Source organism: Lichenostomus cassidix, chromosome Z (genome assembly GCF_008360975.1).
Source record: "Lichenostomus cassidix isolate B80296 chromosome Z, HeHo_3.0, whole genome shotgun sequence".
Taxonomy (NCBI): domain Eukaryota; kingdom Metazoa; phylum Chordata; class Aves; order Passeriformes; family Meliphagidae; genus Lichenostomus; species Lichenostomus cassidix.
Genome location: NC_139511.1, coordinates 63,631,707 through 63,650,046, shown reverse-complemented (window position 1 = coordinate 63,650,046; position 18,340 = coordinate 63,631,707). Strand labels below are relative to the sequence as shown.

General features: G+C 42.7%; 1 protein-coding gene across 1 annotated transcript; it reads right to left on the bottom strand.

The window, feature by feature from the left end:
* Positions 1 to 1,299: 1,299 nt before the first annotated feature.
* Positions 1,300 to 9,630, bottom strand: CAPSL (calcyphosine like). The gene is made up of 5 exons (XM_085042403.1): positions 9,522 to 9,630; positions 6,326 to 6,462; positions 5,381 to 5,558; positions 4,615 to 4,824; positions 1,300 to 2,502 (listed from the first exon to the last, which is right to left on the bottom strand). The coding sequence occupies exons 2-5, from the start codon at positions 6,460 to 6,462 to the stop codon at positions 2,401 to 2,403; spliced, it is 627 nt and encodes a 208-aa protein (XP_084898529.1). The 5' UTR covers positions 9,522 to 9,630; the 3' UTR covers positions 1,300 to 2,400.
* Positions 9,631 to 18,340: the final 8,710 nt, after the last annotated feature.

Here is an 18,340-nt window from a genome sequence, read left to right as displayed (position 1 = left end):
GTTGAAATGACTCAGTTGTGAATCTTGTTCCCAGGAAGAATTATCCAGTGGGCAATGGGGTCCACATGCAGGCAGACCTGAGCTGGGAACTGTTCTGAGAGTACCAGGGATAGCCCACAGGCTGAGGGGATTTAAGCTCTCCTGGACCACATCCTTCAGGTCCCACACAAACCCCATTAGACCAGCTCAGTGCAGAAATCTTGTCCTGAAGCACAGGGCTTTCCCCAGCTGCCACATGCTCAGCTAAGGGTCCCAGAGGCCAGTGACAAAGCTTCTGCTGGTTTTAAAAAAGCACAGTTGCTTTCAGTACCACTCCTCCCTTCTGAAAATGTATATTGTTTTGGGATTAAATAAAATTGGAAGCTGTTAATAACAAAGACAAACTGGCTGCAGTTATTCAGATTAAAACTTCCACTTCACTTGAACAAATATCAGCCTGTCAGATCACTACAGGGTGTGAAGACATGAGATAGCAAGTGAAAAGGAAATGTTTCTTTCATTTTGTGATTTCCAGTCCATCTGCATTACTTACTTTCTATTTGAAAAAGAAGACAAATAGCATGACACCATGTTGTGAAATCAGTTAATAAAAGAGAAGTAAATGGATTCTACTCAAGCTACCAGAACATCTACAGCCTGTATTTGATAACAAGTTTGTTTTTCATATACATTGGCACTTCAGTGGCATTGCAGTAAGCAAAGGCTCCTCTTATGACCTCTGGCAATCATAAAGAGAATTTATCCACCAGTTTCCAGTGTCAGCCAGCATGCAAATTTCTGGAGGCTTACTGGTCAAAGGAAATAATTGAGTTTGCACAGCCTTCACTAAGGCATTGCAGCTATTGCTCATACTGACATCATGGCTGGGCAGAAGAAAAAGAGGGTTTGCAGAGGATCAGCGCAGCAAGCACTCAGGACTTCAGTGTTTGAGCTATTAGCAACTCAGGGCAAGAGCTGAGACTTCATTTGAAAGGCTTTTTTGAAAGTCCAATCTATAGCCCTGCACTGGTTTTAGCTGGCTGCCAGCCTGAAATGGAGCAAATGCTGCCATGCACAGTGCATTTACTCTTTGCTACAGCAGCAGCTTCTCAGTCTGGGAGAGCAGCATGATGGTGAGAGAGGAGCAGAAGGAGAAGAAAAAAGGAAAAGATATGAAAGCAGGAAAAATTAGACAGCACACACACACATACAATGGTTTTTGGTTTTTTGTTTGGTTTTTTTTTACAGTTTCCTTTAGGTACCCTTTCCCCACTGTCTTCTATATAGACAAAGGACAAAAGATTAACTGAGACAGCGTCATTGGTGTGACCAGCAAGGTAGGTTCCCAGTCTTTATTCAGCATCAGAAACAGAAGATGACAACATGAGAAAGTTACAAGTTCTTTACAGCCCAGAAAGCTTCCTGAAGTCACAGCTTAGTCATAAAACACTGCAAATACAAATAAGTAATAAGCAACTTTCAGTGTAGCAGTGTACAAGCAACAGCTATCAGACCAGCAAACATTCCAGGAACAGAGAGAAAAAAATACTGTAACACATGTATCCCCTTTAAAGAAATATATAAGTAAAATGATCTCACCATACAGAAATACAGGAATCAAGGAAGGCAGAGGGGAGTGAAAATCTATGAAAGGCTCCACAGGGGTTTGAAACATGGCATTCACAGGAAAGTTGCCTATATACTTAGTTGTGAGCCAGGGGAAAACACAGAGCTTTAAAGAGCATTTTGCATTTATCCTGATCCATGTCTCCCCTTCTTGGATTATCCCTCCAGCCTCCCAGTACTGGGAACTCACAGGTTCCCAGCAGCAAGATCAGCAGTTCTGCGCTGTTCAGTGCTTTTGCTTTTACCTGTCCCCTATTGTATTTTATTAAACAACAGGAGAGTGGACCTTTTTTTTCACACAAGTGAGACCCAAGAAGCCAAGAGATACTGCAGTGCTACAAATGACAGGTCTACTTAGCCCTCTTGGGACAGAGCTCCTTCCATTTTTAGCTGCCTGTCCAAGACCACCACACTTCCAGAGTAATTTTTTTCTCTCTTTCGCACTCTCTGCCAAACAGAGCTGTACCCAACACTGCAAGAGGGGTGTGCTCAGGAGCCACAGCGACCTACTGCAGATGTCAGAAAAGAAAGGAGCAGCTCATCTCAGAAAAGACATGCCAGGGACACAAAGAGAAAAAGGACAGATGTGTGGGGTGGCTGAATGCCAGATCTGTTCTCTGATTATGCTCTGATCCCCTGAGGCTGAGCCTACTGAAGCATCTGGGAATTAATTCTGCAGACTGAAGGTAATTGGCACAGTTACTGGAAACTGTTGTTACGGAACAGGAGGGTGTTGTTGTGCATACACTTAATCACAGGAACCTACAAAAGGTGAAAGTAAATTCTTGCTTATGTTCAGAGTTTCCAAGCATTCCTCATCATGATGATAAAGTAGATGTCTGTGTCAATTGAAGCGCTGACTCCGGCATAGTAGTTAATGAATTCTTCTGTTGTGACCTTAGTAAGAGAAATTAAAAATAGGAAAATGAACCTTTGCTTTTTTTAATGTTGTAAGTCAAAACCACACATTGAGAAGAACTCTTAATGAAACTGAACATATGCTATTTCATGTTATTGCTAGACAAAAGGAATCCAACAGGAGGAATTAAGACATTTAAAATTTGCTTAATTTCACTTTGCTAGAAACAAGAGTTTTTGTCCTCCAGAACACTTCGATAGAAATGAAACGTGAAGTTTAACTAAGCTTACCAGAAACCAAAGTTAAAATCACTGCTGCCTAAGAAGGCAAATGTTACAATGGACTTTTCCCAGGAATGCTATAATCTGGTTCTTTGCATTATTATTAATTAAAGTGGATGGGGTTTCTGACGCATTTCAGAGATAGCTTGGAACTTTATATCCATCCATGGACAAAAAATATTGCTCTAAACAAGTCTCAGTTAATGAAAGAAATATTCTTTCAAATACCTAAGAGTTTTGAATAGCTTTCTTAGGTATTTTGAAGTTTAAAAATGACCATTAAAAAAAAAAATCATATTAGCCAATGGAAAGAGTGCATGTCTCTTGTGATGCCTTAACTCTTGAACAGTGTAGATCATTCTTTGAATAAACATCACATAGAAAAATACAAAACAATATTAAAAAGACATCATGAATTGATTACAGGCCTCACTGAACCTGCCTATTTCAGAGGCACCCAAAAAGATGACAGTGAAGAGGACCTTTCTAGCAAATGCTCAACCTTGAGGCATTTCTGCTAAAATATTTTAGGTATTCAGTATCATTAGTGTCTTCTGATTCAGGAAAGTCACAATCTGTTCTCAGAAGAAACAGCAATGAGGGGAGCTAACATCAAGATTGCTGAACAAGAGCTCAGTGCTCAGAGCAACCAGGCACCAAACTGATCAAGGTTCACTTTGGGAACTCATTTAATGTGTTGATGTATGACCTCAGCACAAAAAGTAGGATCATTTTGTTTGACATTTGCTAGATGTCACCACTGCTGTGGAGATGGAAGGGGATGGCTGGCTCAGAACTGGTACCTCTCAGGATGACAATACAGCAGAGGGGATGAAATTCATCTCTACTAAGTGCAAAGTCATACCAAGGTAAATAAAACCCATCACCTCTCTACAACCAAGAGCCTGGGTGTTGGGAACAAAGCAAGTGAAGGATTTGAGTGGAGCAGCCAGCCATTAGACAGGTAGGAGTCACCAGTGCAATGCAGCCATGGAAACCCAGGTGCAGCCTGGACAGTAGTAAGTGTTAAAGACTTTCCACAAAACACTGATAAAAACTTACAGCCCAGTTTGTTATTATGAATTGCTCAGACTGAGAGTATCACCACATGAAGCACAGAGACCCAGGATTGCTCTGAGCTGGTCAGGCAGATTTAAGTTCCGACCAAAGAAGCTTGTAGACACATAACAAGGTTAAACAGAGCATGCTTGGCTCAGAGGTGGTTGCAAAGCACATGCATAAGAAGTCCATCACAGAGGGTGCCCAGGCTTTGCACCTGCACCAGAGAGTTGAGCAGAGGGCAGGAAGGCCTCCCAGCTCTGTCCCAGCTCGTGGCTCCTCAGGGCACACAGCTGATGGCAGTGTCCCCAGCCCCATCCTCCTTGAACTCTGTGCAAATAAATCTGTCTCTATTATGGACTGATTTCCAAGTGACTTAGTAATTACACTGAAGAAGAACAAACTGTAAAGTATTTAACATACTAGGGAACCTGCTTTTGAACCAAATCCTGCTATTTATTCTCCTAAGAAGTGAAAAATCCTCCAATTTATAAGGATCTTGAAAATCAGCAATTTTGTAGGGTAGTCTGAAGATATACTTAGAGTAATGTGTGAAACTAGATTATTAAGGCTACAAACCTTAATGCAAATCTCACAACCACCCTGGTACCTCCTGCAGAACCCCTTTGCCTAATAATGTGCAAGCTGTACCAGCAGTGCTATGCATAGGTTGTGCATATACTTTGCTTTTCTCTATAAGCATGATGCAAATAGATATTCAGTACTTCAATTACTCCCACATTTAATAACTTAAGTCAGATTCTGAGTCAGATGGTGACTTCATGGCTTGACATTAGGTGCTTCACCCACCTTCCCATCTTTGTCATAGGGTGCATCAAAATTATCCAGAAAGGCTCTGAAAACTTGATCTTCTGTCCAGTCCCCATTTTGGTATTTGGGATGATATTTAACATTATACACCCCTCGTAAGTCTTCAATGGTTACAACACCATCTCCAGTCTTGTCTAACTTCCGAAACACCTCCATGATGATCTCTTTTCTTGCATTGGACATGGGAGGCTGTAAAGAAATATTAACAGAATCATTTTGTATTTGCCAACTACTTGCCCAGTTCCAAAATCAATTACTTGCTGTTGCTGGCAGTAAAACTTGCAAGGTACATGGGGTAACAAACTGGTGATAGTCTACACTGTCCATGAGCTAGAAAGGGCAAATGTATCATCAAAAGTGCAATGTGGTTGAGACCATTCAGTGTCTACCAATACAACAGCAAATGGACAATGAGAGAGAAAATGTTACCTAAAACATTTTTCTAATCTGTCCATTTAAAATATTTTCATCAAGAAATTACTGATTACTCTAAGTACTAATACTTTTTATCTTAATTGTTTAGGCTTCAGCAGAGAAAAGGAACTTCAGACGAAATCAATCCACTGTGGTGGATTAGAGAAAGTGTCCCCTGAATTAGTTCATGTTATAAAGAGAGGCATCATAAAATTGCCAAAAAAGAAGTGAGATTTGGCAAGAGTTTATTTGCAAATTGTACTTTTTTTAATTGTGTTCTGCTATATTTTAATCCATTTAATGCAATAACAACATGAATTCCCAGACTTACTCTCAGTGTAACAAGAAATTCATCAAAATTAATTCTTCCGCTCCCATCCTTGTCAAACATTTTGAAAAGTTGTTGCGCTTCTTCATGACTGATCATAGGTGCATAATCATGAAGCCCTCTGAGAAATTTATTAAAATCAAGAGTTCCACTGTGGTCACCATCTACAATCCGAAACATTCTGTGGAAAACATGAAATTTAAGGAAAATGCATAGGAAAACATGCAGAGTGCTGGAGTGGTTTAGCACAGTGCTGGAGTACAGCGTCACCTTACTGACATAACATTTCCTCCTTGCTCTGAGGGGGGAAAAAAGAGGATAAAAACCCCAACCAACAACACTCCCTACATAGATTGGATGCCTGAATATTACATATCTGAAATTAAATGAGGGAAAGGCTGCCATGGTGTTCCTGTTCATTATAGCCCTCTTTATGTCAGACATTTAGATGGAGTTCCAGTTGGTCACAATCTGGATCCCTTTGTGGCTTATGGGGCCTGGGAGGGGTCTCAGGGTGTGATGCCTTTCGTAGGGATGGGATGCCTGCAAAAATATTTTAGGCGCCTTCCATAAACTAGTTAATATACCATTACCACAAGGGAATCACACCCTCAAGGGAAGACAGCATAAAATCCCCCATGCTGAAATACTTAAGAAAATTTTAGAAAACACCAGAGATACATGGTTTATGTTCCCTTCCTATTCCAAGCAGGAATTGTTCTGGGTCTCACAGAACCACTTTCCCATGAAAACCACTTTCTTCAGTCCTTCAAAAGGTGAGCAGGTCAGTCCTGTGTCCCAAAACACATGAGCCCCAATGCCAGGCTCTGTGGGTTGTGGCATTTGCACTGGCATGAGGAAACTCAAGTTTTGGTCCCTGTTTAGCCTGTGAGCCTCTTGCAACTAAAACTATTAGGCTGAATGATGAGTTTGACTTCTTATACTCACCTGGCAAGCCCTTTAATGCCTGCAGATCCCTTTATTAAACACTGCAGGCGAAGTCTTTCAACAGGGTCAGTGGTTTTCAACAAGTCTTTCTTTGCTTGGATTGCCATCTCCTTCTCATGGCTTGCACTTCCTGGCATCTGGAATACAAAAGCACTGATGTGGCATGGATTCATATTCATAGTGCTGAAATCTGCCTTAGCATACGCAGCTTCCCAGATCCCTCACTTGCAAGCTGCTAGTGGCAACTCTTCCATGAGGATTCATTTTGACCCTCTATTTCCTTTTCCTTATATCCTTCTGTTAGAAAGGAAAATTGCCAATATAGGCCACCAACCATGAATGGAGGGCTCAGCCACCCACCCTGTGATTGATCCAGATGCAGACAGGAAATTGTGTGGAAGAATTTTCTGCCTACAGTGTGAAAATACTGTGACAGATGTGGATGCACTCAGGAGAGTGTGGCTGCCTCTGTACCTGCAACATACTTGCCAAGCCTCCTCCACCTGGCCAGGTTTGGACATACCATTTGACTACAAGAAGAGAAAAATAACCCTATGTGAGGACTTTTGCCTTTGATTCACTTTTGTTCCACAGAGGTCCCGATTCTCCAGGGCTAAATTTTCTCTCATTGCATGTCTGAGCAACAGCAGTCACCTACCCATGACACCTGCTGCTTTTCTAACTCAACTGTGGAACAAATTAATACCTTAAACTTTCACAGTATTTAGCACACCAGGATTTCACACACTGACAACAGACACATAGGCCTTCCAGCTTCCCTCAGAGTAAAACAGTGGAATAAAAATAGGGAAAACCAGCCTGTGAATCTGCAGTGTTGCAACAGCAGCACCAAGAGCTGCAGGCCTGGGCTGGCAGATAGCCATTCCCTCTCCCACAGTGATTGGTGCCTAGGATCACAGCACAAAAGTCACAGGAGTTACAGTAGAGCTCTAGACTCAGAGGGCAGCTAGTGCTCTGCTGAGGCAGCACTGGGATGAGGAGATGAAGCTGAGCAGCCCTGGGAGGCATTGGCAGTGCAAGGCACTTGCAATCCCTTTGTCGCTGCAGAAGTGTGAATTGAAATGTTCAGACAAAATTTTAAGAAACGTGAAATTAAACTGTTTTATCTTAACTACACCATTCCTGTTTACAGAGCTGTGGCCACTGGTAATGCCACATATGCTGAATTTTATAACTGCTTCAGATGACTCCAGCTGGGCTTAGAAAAACAGAAAAATAAAATGGTTTATTACTCCCCAAATGGTTTCAGTATTAGCTTATTGTAGCAGTCTAGAGAGGTAAAATATAGTCCATTTTGGCCTTTGCTTCAGACAGAGCAAGCAAAGTTCTTCTGGGAACTCATTAACCAGTGACCAGGAAGATCTTACAGCTGTGTGAGATCAGCAGCCAAAAATGTTTTCTGCAAACAATGACCTGTCCTTAAGGGGAAATGTTTAGCTAGAAAGACTATAAAATACAGTGAGGTTACATAAACACAGTACAAACTACATGGACATTATAGAATAATGTACTATTGCTTATATATAATATAGAGCAACTATACATAAATATGCAGATTGCATGATGCAAGCACATCACTGCGCAGTGTGCTTCTCTCTACACTACATGTTATGTCTTTGTAGAGATCTATAAATTCTGGGACTACAAAGGACATAATTCATCTCCACTGCACATTGCAGAAATCTACACAAACACCCACACCATGAAAAATGTGCAGCATCTCCTTGCCTCAGGTTCAGTGAAGTCATTTCCAGAATACTGCAATATGCCTCAAATAATCATTGCAGTAAGACTCATGAATTGAGGCAGGGGAGGGATAATCTCATTTGATATCTATTATGATCTCCTCTACCTCAATAAAAGCCACTGAAACTGGCCAATCCCCTGTTGTTTCTGCAGTAAGAATAATGTTTGCTTCTACATCTACAAGCACTTCTACCTCAGAACTCCCCATCTCTAGGCTAAGTTGTTCCAGTATTGAAAAATTTTTCTTTTAATGTATGTTGTTTCTAGTCTGAATTTCTCCCATCATTAGATGCTGTTTTACTCTCTTTTACCAGATTAAAGAGCTACCTATTAAAAACATGTCCAGGTGTAAGTACTTGAAGGTCGCTTTTAAACCCACTTTGGCTTAGTAATTAAGCAGAGTCCAGGACTCCTGGGGCAAAATTAATTTCCTGATGTCAGGTAGTTCCGCTGTTGCTCTTGAACTTTTGAATTTTTTTCCCAGTGCTCCTTCTGATGTGGGTTAGAGCACTCCAGTAATCTCACTAATACCATAGATAAAGACATTCCCACCTTTTTCCTCTCTAGTGTCATAGCTGAAAACATTAATAATAAATATTTCTGCTGCTCTTTGCAAATCTGCATTCTCTATAATGCACCATAATACCACAACATCATAAAATCACCCACAACATTTCTAGATGAAACTCAGTAATTAAAGTCTGTTTCTAAAGTAATTGCACTTTCACATCACACTAAAGTCTCTTAAACAGGACTTGGCTTCCCATGCCACATGGCAGTAAGCATTTGAGAAGCCTTTCTATACATCCAGAAAATACAAAAAACCATCTAAATATAAAACCTGCTACATGCAAGTCATGTAGTGACACTTCTACCACTTTCATTCTTTTGTTAGCTGAAAGTTTAAGTCAGAGGCAAACCTTTCCTAGGCTGTATTGTAAGAAAAGAGATTTCAAATCAATGCAAGGAGGGAGGAATCACACTAATGCACATGCTCTTTGATCTCTTTCATTTTGCTCTTGCCCCTTTTTGGAGGATGTGAAGCAATTATAGATGCAGTCATGGTTTGCTGAATATAACAGCAAATAGTTATATTTTTAGTTATATCTCTTAGTTATATCTCTTCATAGTGTGCAAATGTGTTACACATAAATACCATTAATAAAACAAGAACAGGTTGTAATGATAATTCCACATGGTTTTAATTTGTGTATCTGATCCAAGATTATCAGATGCCTCCCTCAGTGAAATTAACCAGCAGTATTTACTTTAATTTTGAATGCTACAGCTTTGTTTTGTTTAACAGCCTAGGCTATGATCAATTACAACACCCCACGCTGTCGGCATTGTTTGTTTCTATGGGCGATGTTGTGCTGTGCAGGCCAAACAGAAATGATTGCATTTATTCCTAACAAATACAAAACCTTACATTTTGGGTTGGATTTTTCCAAAAGAATCTTAGGCTGTTCAGCAACCAGATCCCTTTACATTCCTCAGCGTCTGAGAATTAAACCCGGAAAGAGTCAAATTCAGTCTAAGCTCTGCAACATTTGTTTAGAAGTTATCCTCCATCTGAGCCCAAGAGCCTCCTATGAAAATCCTAAAAAACACTGCAGTATGACAGGCACAGTCCCATACTTACCTCTGGATTACCCAGCCTCCTGAAATCCCCTGTCCTGGCCAAAGACATGAGTGGCACACCACCCACTCCAGGGCAGAAGATCGCAGGATCTAAGAATAGATTAAGTGGCCTAAACCAATTGCACACAATTAGTTTACATTTTATAATTTCATTAGATTATTAAGAACATGAAAACTGCAGGAGCATTTGACAACCATCTAAACACCCCCTTGAAAATCTGGCTTCCAGCCCCACTGACCCTTCTGCAGCGGCCTCTCACCTCTGAGCAACATCCAGCTTCAGTCTTCTGGCAGGTAGACATTACTGCAGTTGCCCTTTTGCATTTATATCTTTGTGTAGCATATATATAAAAAAATATGTATGTGTATAAAAAATAACTACTCTTGGCCAATCAGAGAAACTCACCGCAAGGTAGCAAACAGGAGAAAAATCCTTTACGAGCAATCCGATCCTAAACCCGGCGTTTTCACGCAGGACTGAGATGGTGTTGTGCCTCTCTTGCTTCGCTGCTGCCGGGCTCAAGCAGCAAGTTCAGGTGATACAGGGCGGCGGCCTCACTGCACGGCTTTTTTATCCATCTCGCTTTACTTGTTTACACACCCGGCTGTCTCGGCCCTGCGTTTGGGTGGCCTGGAGTTTACCAGCTGGCCTCCAAGGTGACACTGGAGGCTGCGGCTGGCCCAACCTGCGACTGTGCTGCTTCCCTGGACAATTGCGATGGAGTTCTGAGAGCCTTTTTATTTTATCTCTTTTAAAAATAATGCCTTTTATTCTTATCTTTTCCCACACGCTCTGGGGAGTGAGTGACACATTGTGCTGCTCCTCACTGAGCGAGAAGACCAAGGGAAGGTGGCTGTGGAAAAGTGCTGCACAGCCCTTGAGGCTGGAGCAGGCCTGTGTTTTTAGAATGTTTCTCTGCTTTCACAGCTTACAGGGTTGAAAAACCTCTCTGTCTCAATCGTTTACTTAAAATATAATAGAAGTATGGAAGAAAAAGACTGTTGGTTGTGTTTCACAAAGAAAAAAACACCTCACCAGCGTCTATTTTGTTCCTGATGATTAATTGCCCCTTTGGAGACCCGCTGGTGGTTAGAACCTCTGGGGAGATGCTGAGTTTGTGTTCATTTGCAGCAAGAAGAAAGCTGAAAAGGTTAAACATCCATATGATGAGGAAAAATTGCTCTCTGCCTAGACGCAGCTATTAGCAACTCTGTCTGCAGAAGGTCACAGACATTGTCAATAAGATAATATAAGCCTGTGGTAAGGAATCAGGATGTGGATAGACTCCTTAGGGGTAGGAAATAGCCTGTGTGTGTTCCCTGGCCCTCCAGGGCAGCAGCAAGGTGAACACATAAGATCAAGGCTGATGGCAAAGGCAGGGATACAAGTCAGTGTGAGAGCACACGAGAAATGAAGGGAGAACCCTGTTCCTGACACAGATGAAACACTGAGCAAGAATGAAAAAGTGCATGGCTTCCTGGCAAAAGTAGAAAATTATTTTAGGCAATTGCTAAGACTAATACCACTTGCATCCTGGCAGGCTGCTTATCTCTCATCAACAGGTACTTCCTGGTACTAAACCAAAGCTTGTGCAAGACTTAGAATATGCTTTTATAGCTGTCATCTGGCAGCTATTGCACATTAATGCACAAGCAGGGAACAATTCTTATTTAATAATTTTCTGATTCAGAAATATCGATTTTGTGAAAATGTAACATCCCTCCATCCCCTATCTTTGTTTTATGGATTGCTCTCCAGAGATGTCCTGGGAATGCGTAAGAGAGGTAAAGGACTATGAACATTTCCTGGGCTGCTGCCTGCCCACACACCCTGCAAAGACAAAACAGAGGCACTGAGGGCTGGAGAAATGGTTTGTTTTTTTCTTTCACTGAACAACAAGTTGGTCCTTGGAATTCATTATCCCATCTGAGTAAAAAAATTCTTCAGATGCACAATTTGCATTGACCTTCAGAGGGTTGCAGTAGATTGAAACAACAGGGATCGGCTCTTGAAAGCAAAAAATAATATCTGGATAGTCAGCTGCCTTCTGCTGCCTTACTTGCATATACAGACACACATGGATGTTTTGTCTACACTCCTCTGAGAACTGAGCTGAGAACTATGCCGTTTCTGAGCTGGTTACTGAGTTACCAATCTGAAAAATTATTAACGGGCTTTCAGGTGTCTCAGATTACATCAGGGTGCAATGAAATTCGTTTGGTTGTACCTGCTGTGTTACTGAGCACAAAGCTGTAAACAGAGTGCAGTGAATTCAGAATTTATCATGAAGAATATAGAAATTTCATCAAAACCCTGAATTTTTACCTCATAATTTCTAACTAGCACTGAATGCATAAATACTTGTTTGACTGTTGGTTTTGGTCTAAACAGCCTGAATTGTCTGCTCTGTTAATAGTTCAGTGTTGGACTGACTCTACTAACAAAAATATACTGAGGCCCAACATGAGCTATAAACTCATGACAGAATCAATTTAAGTCAGTTGAAGATCCTAAAAATTCAGATTTCTTGTTGAATTTAGGCAGGAGGGAAGGTATAAGAAATGCCTTACAAGCTTTATAAGAAGAGTCCCAAAAAAAGTAGCTCTGGTTGTTTTGCAGTTTAGTTTACAAATGCTAGCACTGTTTCTTAATGTGCTACCTGTGACCATCATTGTGGAGAAGCTATTCAGCTATGAGAAACACAGATATTAGCATATCTTCTTGGCAGGGAAATCAACAGGGTTGTTTGTGTGGAATACAGGTTTAAAAAAATAGCAAGCATGAAGTCTCAGAAGACTTATGGAACAAAGAAGACTAAATTTACAGGATAAGCCTGTGTGGTTTTTTCCTGCCATTAAAATTAAGAAAATTTCACATACACTAAAAAAGAAACCCCCGTGGTAAGTTCACTGTCAAGGGAGAAGTATTCTGATTTTAAACCAAGCTGAAATCCAATTAAATTACAGAATCACAGAGTGGTTTGTATTGGAAGGGACCTTACAGCTCATCTAGTTCCAAACCCAACTGAACTCTGACTCGAAATAAAATGCTTTTATATCCAAAAATGCTGTCACCCTGTGTGGTTTGTAGTTATCCAGCTGAAATTAATTGTCTGCTCTCCAGAGCAGAGAGCAGCTGGCACATGCAGACTGTGCTCATGCTACTGAGCAAATTTCTGCAAGGGTGGTCACACCAACCTGCCTGCTGGTCCTGTCCCCAGCCCAGGCTCCACACAGGTCTGGCCCCACAGCAGTGACCCTCAGCTCACCCCTCTGGGCTGAGGAATGTTCCCAGCCCGAAGGCTGCACCCTGCCAGCAGCGCCTGTGCCATGGATTGCTCAGCCTGGCTACAGCATTCTTAAGTGTTACTTTTACTTGCCTTTTCTCTTCTTTTTGGAGAAGTACAAACAGATTTTGGTTTTTTAGTGCTGCGTCAGCTGCTAATCACATTTGACAAGCTTTTTTTGAAGGTGTTTTGAGACCAGGAGCATTCCAGAAAAGGAGGCACTTATTTTTAATATTTTTCTTTTCTTGAAAATCTACCACAAGTCTGTTTTCAGATGGAGAATGAAAAATGAAAACACTAGATATTTTAGTTTTTAAGAAGTTAAGCAACTAATGTTTGCTGAAAATTGATTATTTTTATCCTCTGCCTTGAAATAATCACAGTTTAAGTTCTTGAATATTTCAGGCCAAACGGAAAAAACAATGTTGTGTGTGTTAGGATTTTTTTTTATTTTACTACATTTCTCAAAAATACTGGCAGTTTTCTGTCAACCACAGTAAAACAATGCAACGGGGGTTTGACAGGCATGAGAAACTTCTGTGCTCAGACCTCTGTCTCCTTTGTCCACAGAAGAAAACAGTTAAATGGGCCCAGCATTTAGTGGGTTCAAATACCTTTTGATGCTGAAAAGCTGTCCTTAATCATTGCAAAGTGGGGGAAGTAGCGAAGAATAGAACAAGAACAGTCTGCAGCTTGGTTCAACAAAAACCAGAACAATCTGTCCTCAGTGAAGGGGGCAAAGAGGAGGGAGCCAAAACCAGAGAGGAGAAGGTTTCAGCAAGCTGCTCCTCAGAGAGGCCTCCCTAAAAATCATCATAAAGTGCTGGAATGGCCTGAGGAAGGAAGAGTGGTTGCGAAGTCTCTGCTCTTGACACAGACATATGCCAAGATGCCAAGAGGGGGGGATCTTGATCGTTTCTTTAGGACTCTCCCAGTCCTCTGAAATGTGGATTTTTAGATTTATCTGGGATCATGCAGGCACCATGAGGCAGGAGTGGAAAAGGTGGTGGGCAGCAGTGTCAGTCGTTGCGCAGGAGAGGGCAGAGCCAGGCGAAGCACTGCTGCAGGAGTGTCGGGAGGGGACAGCGCGGGGGGAGCTGCACTGGCTGCCAGGGCAGGGAATGCTGCACTTGCAAGCCCGTGGAGCCAAACTGACTGCAGCTATGACTTCAGTCTGTGTGGTACCATTTCTAAAACAACCACAAATGGGATGTAATTTTTTCTTGTTATTCACTAGTGCTTCCTCTTCAAATGAGCAGGAACTGGTTCCTGACTCCAGAAATGTACTGGTGGTATGGGAGCTGGATGCTTTTCCCAAGCAGGGCATGCTTGACATGGCAGCAACAATTCAGCACTCGGCATGCTGGGGATATTCATCAGCATGGCTGGGTATACACTGTCACTCTAGAGAGCTTTCTTGATGTCCCAGAGTCCCTTTCCTTCACAGCCTACATGTCTTCTGTTACCCAGAGGACACACTATTGCCAGGCTCCTCTGCACAGCAGACCTGAGATGGTGCACCTTGGCACAGGAGCTGCTGGGATCTCAATGAAGGTCTATTTTCTCTGGCTGTTAAGAAAAGGTTCAGGGACGAGTCAGCAGACTGAAGACCCAGGGTCAGATCTCAAAACAGATTAATGCAGCCTCACTGATAAATGAGGGCTGGAAGGAAAGAGGTGATGCGGTTGCAAAAGTCCAGCAAGAGTGTCTCTGCCAACAGGCTTGCCAGCCTTGCATCAGGTTTTAACATGGATTTGCTGGGACTCATGAACAAAGCCTGAGAAGAAGGAGACACGTGGGGTAGCCCTAATACTTTCCAGCACTGGAAGTGACACTGCTGACAACCAGGTCAAATGCCTGCGTAGCACAGATGCACATGCACAAGAAGAACAGGAGGAGACAAAAATCTAAGCACAGTCCTCAGAGTGACAGAATCACAGAATCATCAAGGTTGGAGGAGGCCTTCAAGGTCATTGAGTCCAGCTGTCAACCCAGGCACCACAATTATCATCCCTAAACATATTCCCAAATGCAACATCCAGATACTTCCCAAACACTTCCAGAGAGGGTGATTCCATCATCTCTCTGGACAACTTATTCCAAGGTCCAGCCACCCTTTCAGAGAAATTTTTTTTCCTAGTATCTAGTATTAACCTTTCCTGGCATAACTCAATGCCATTTTTTATCATCCTTTGGCTTGAGACATGGCAGGAGGGACTGACTCCCACCCGGCTACACCCTCCTTCCAGAGAGCTGTAGGGAGTGATAAGGTCCTCCCTGAGCTTCCTTTTCTCCAGGATAAACACACTCAGATCCCTCAGCTGCTCTTCATCAGAAATGTGCTCCAGATCCTTCTCCAGCTCTGCTTCCCTTCTCTGGACACTGTCCAGAACCTCAGTGTCTTTTTTGAAGTGAGGGGTCCAGAACTCAAGTCAGAATCCAAGGTGTGGCTCCCAGCGCAGAGGAACAGTCACTGGTCTGGTCCTGCTGCAGTGTTATTGCTGATCCAGAGCAGGATGCCATTGGGCTTCTTGGCCACCTGGGCACACACTGATAAACTCTTCCTTTCTTCCCATTTTCCTAATACAGAAGTCAGACTTAAAGTCTGTAATTCCAGGCTGGGTTATTAGGCTTTCTCAGCATGCTACTTTTCAGCCTTGGTGGAATTAAAATTGCTTAGCACCTCATCCAGTTTCATACGTCTCTAAATTTTAGATCTCTGGGAAAGTGTCTCTCTTAAAACAAGCACATGCATGCCCTACCTGAACAGTGGATATGTGTAGGTGTCTTTGACACATTCAAGGTAAGCCTAAGGGAGTTTGGGGTCAATCTCCTTGCAAAGCCTCCAAGAGAGCAAATATCTCCCTTTGCTCTCACAGCAAAAATCTGTGAGAGCAAAGATCTCTCACAGAGATCTTTGTGATCTCTGTGATCACACAGAGAACAAAATCTCACCGACATTCACAGCACCCAGCAGAGGGGTGAGGGACCTGCCATCACTGCATGGGGAACTGACCTGAGCCAGCAGCTCTCACAGGGCATGCAATATGGGATGAAGGTGAAGACAGAGCCTTTCTCCACTATCTCTGGCTCTGTAGAGTTTGGCTTGTGGGTTGTTTTTCCCAATATCAACCTCCAGCATCCAGTCTGGGTGTGCTCTTCATAGATGAAGCAGACCACTGAGCCAGGAAGCTCTGGGTAGAACTTATGAACTGTGGCTTTGTCAGTGCTGACTGGGAGAAACTGCCAAATCCCCACACTGCAGTTTTGGGAATCCAATTAGAGATGTCTTTCTATACTGTTCTGTCTCTACTACAATGACATTAAAGGCTTCAGTTAAACAGATCTTAATATAAAAAGATATTTTTTAAAAAGAATTCAGATGAATGGAGGCATGTAAACTAGTTCCATCTGCTTACTACCCCTTATGAATTACAAACAACTGAAATGAAAAACTCACAGTGCCGAGGGAATTATCTGACAAGATTTTCTCATTTCTGTAACATAAACAATTCACATCTTTGATTCCAGTTAGGCAGCACAATGCTAGTGGTAGAGAAGGTCCTGAAATGTGTGTTTGTGCACCAAAGGTTTAATTTCGAAGTTAAAAATTAAAAAAAGCAGTTCCTCGCTTTGCTGTTTCATTCATAACCATTGACCTCTACAACTTCCAAAATTTGGATAGTCTCTTTCATCAATGAATATTCAACTAGAGACATATGGATTTGCATAGAATGTATTACATCATAAAAATTTCAAGGCCACCTCCACACATCTTGCCTAATTCCCTGAGAGGGCAAGGCAAGAAGTGCTGGGCAGTGCAGCAGAGTAGCCCTGTAAGCTGGCATTGCCACTGTTAGCAACAGGCACCCAGCTTTTGCAGAGCTTCAGGACAAGGCTTATTTTGTCAGAACCCTTGAACAGGGTAGCCATCTAGCTGAATAAGGGAAGCCAACTGATATAATCTTCTTGGATTTTAGCAGAGCTCTTAATACTGTCTCTCAGAGGATCCTTCTGATCAAAGTGTCCAGCTCACAGCTGGATAAACACATCCTGTGATGGATGAGCAACTGGCTCACGGGTGGGGCACAAAGGGTTACAGTGACTGGGGTGACATCAGACTGGGGGTCTGTCACTAGTGGGGCTCCACAGGGCTCCGTCCTCGGCCCTGTGCTCTTCAACATCTTCGTAAATGACTTGGATGCAGGATTGGAAGGGATACTGAGCAAGTTCAAAAGATACAAAACTGGGAGGAGCTGTTGACTCCCTCAAAGGCAGCAAGGCCCTGCAGAGGGAACTTGACAAGTTAGAGAGATGTGCAATCACCATTTGTATGAAGTTCAACAAGGGGAAGTGCAGAATTCTGCACCTAGGATTGAGACACCCCAGGCTGTGTGGATAGACTGGAGACTGGGGAAGGAGATGCTGGAAAGCAGCTCCATAGAATGGACATGGGGCTCTGCGTCAATGGCAAGTTGAACACAGGTCAGCAGTGCCCTGGCAGCCAGGAGGGCCAAGCCTGTCCTGAGGGCATCAGGCACAGCATGGCCAGCTGGGCAAGGGAGGGGATTGTCCTGCTCTGCTCTGCACTGGGGCAGCCTCACCTCGAGTGCTGGGGGAGTTTTGGGTGCCACAATGTAAGAAAGACATTAACCTATTAGTGTCCCAGTGATGGCCAGGAGGATGGTGAAGGGTCTGGCAGAGAAGCCATACAAGGAATGGCTGAGGTCACTTGGGCTGTTCAGCCTGGAGGAGACTGAGGGGAGACCTCATTGCAGTTACAGCTTCCTCACAAGGGGAAATCCAGGGGCAGGCACTGATCCCTTCTCTGTGGTGACAGTGACAGGACCCAAGGGAATGGCCTGAAGTTGTGTCAGGGAGGTTTAGGCTGGATATCAGGGAAAGGTTCTTCACCCAAGAGGGTGGTTGGACACTGGAACAGGCTGCCCAGGGCAGTGGTCATAGCACCAAGACTGACAGGGTTCAAGAAGCATTTGGACAATGCTCTCAGGCACATGGTGTGACTCTTGGGGTGTGCTGTGCAGGGCCAGGAGCTGGACTTGAGCATCCTGATAGGTCCCTTCCAGCTCAGCATATTCTGTTCCTATGATTGTATGACTTTAAGACTTAGAAGAACAATGGAGTGGTAAGCATAATCCTAAGAAAGTGGATAAAAAGTAAATGCATTGTAATTGTATTATTAATATTACTATTGACACTTTTCATCATATTGAAGTTTCAATGGCCTTGTTATTGCTCCTTTTGCTCTATCAATTAGATTTGGATTAGTGATAATACACTCTGCAGATCTCAATTAACA

Bases quoted from the DNA above. Each gene is read 5' to 3' on its own strand.
- CAPSL (XM_085042403.1), bottom strand. From the start codon at position 6,462: ATGCCAGGAAGTGCAAGCCATGAGAAGGAGATGGCAATCCAAGCAAAG. The intron at 5,559-6,325 runs GTGAGTATAAGA...TGTTTTCCACAG, and splicing joins GGCATTAAAGGGCTTGCCAG to AATGTTTCGGATTGTAGATG. The intron at 2,503-4,614 runs GTGGGTGAAGCA...TCTCTTACTAAG, and splicing joins CCTATGACAAAGATGGGAAG to GTCACAACAGAAGAATTCAT.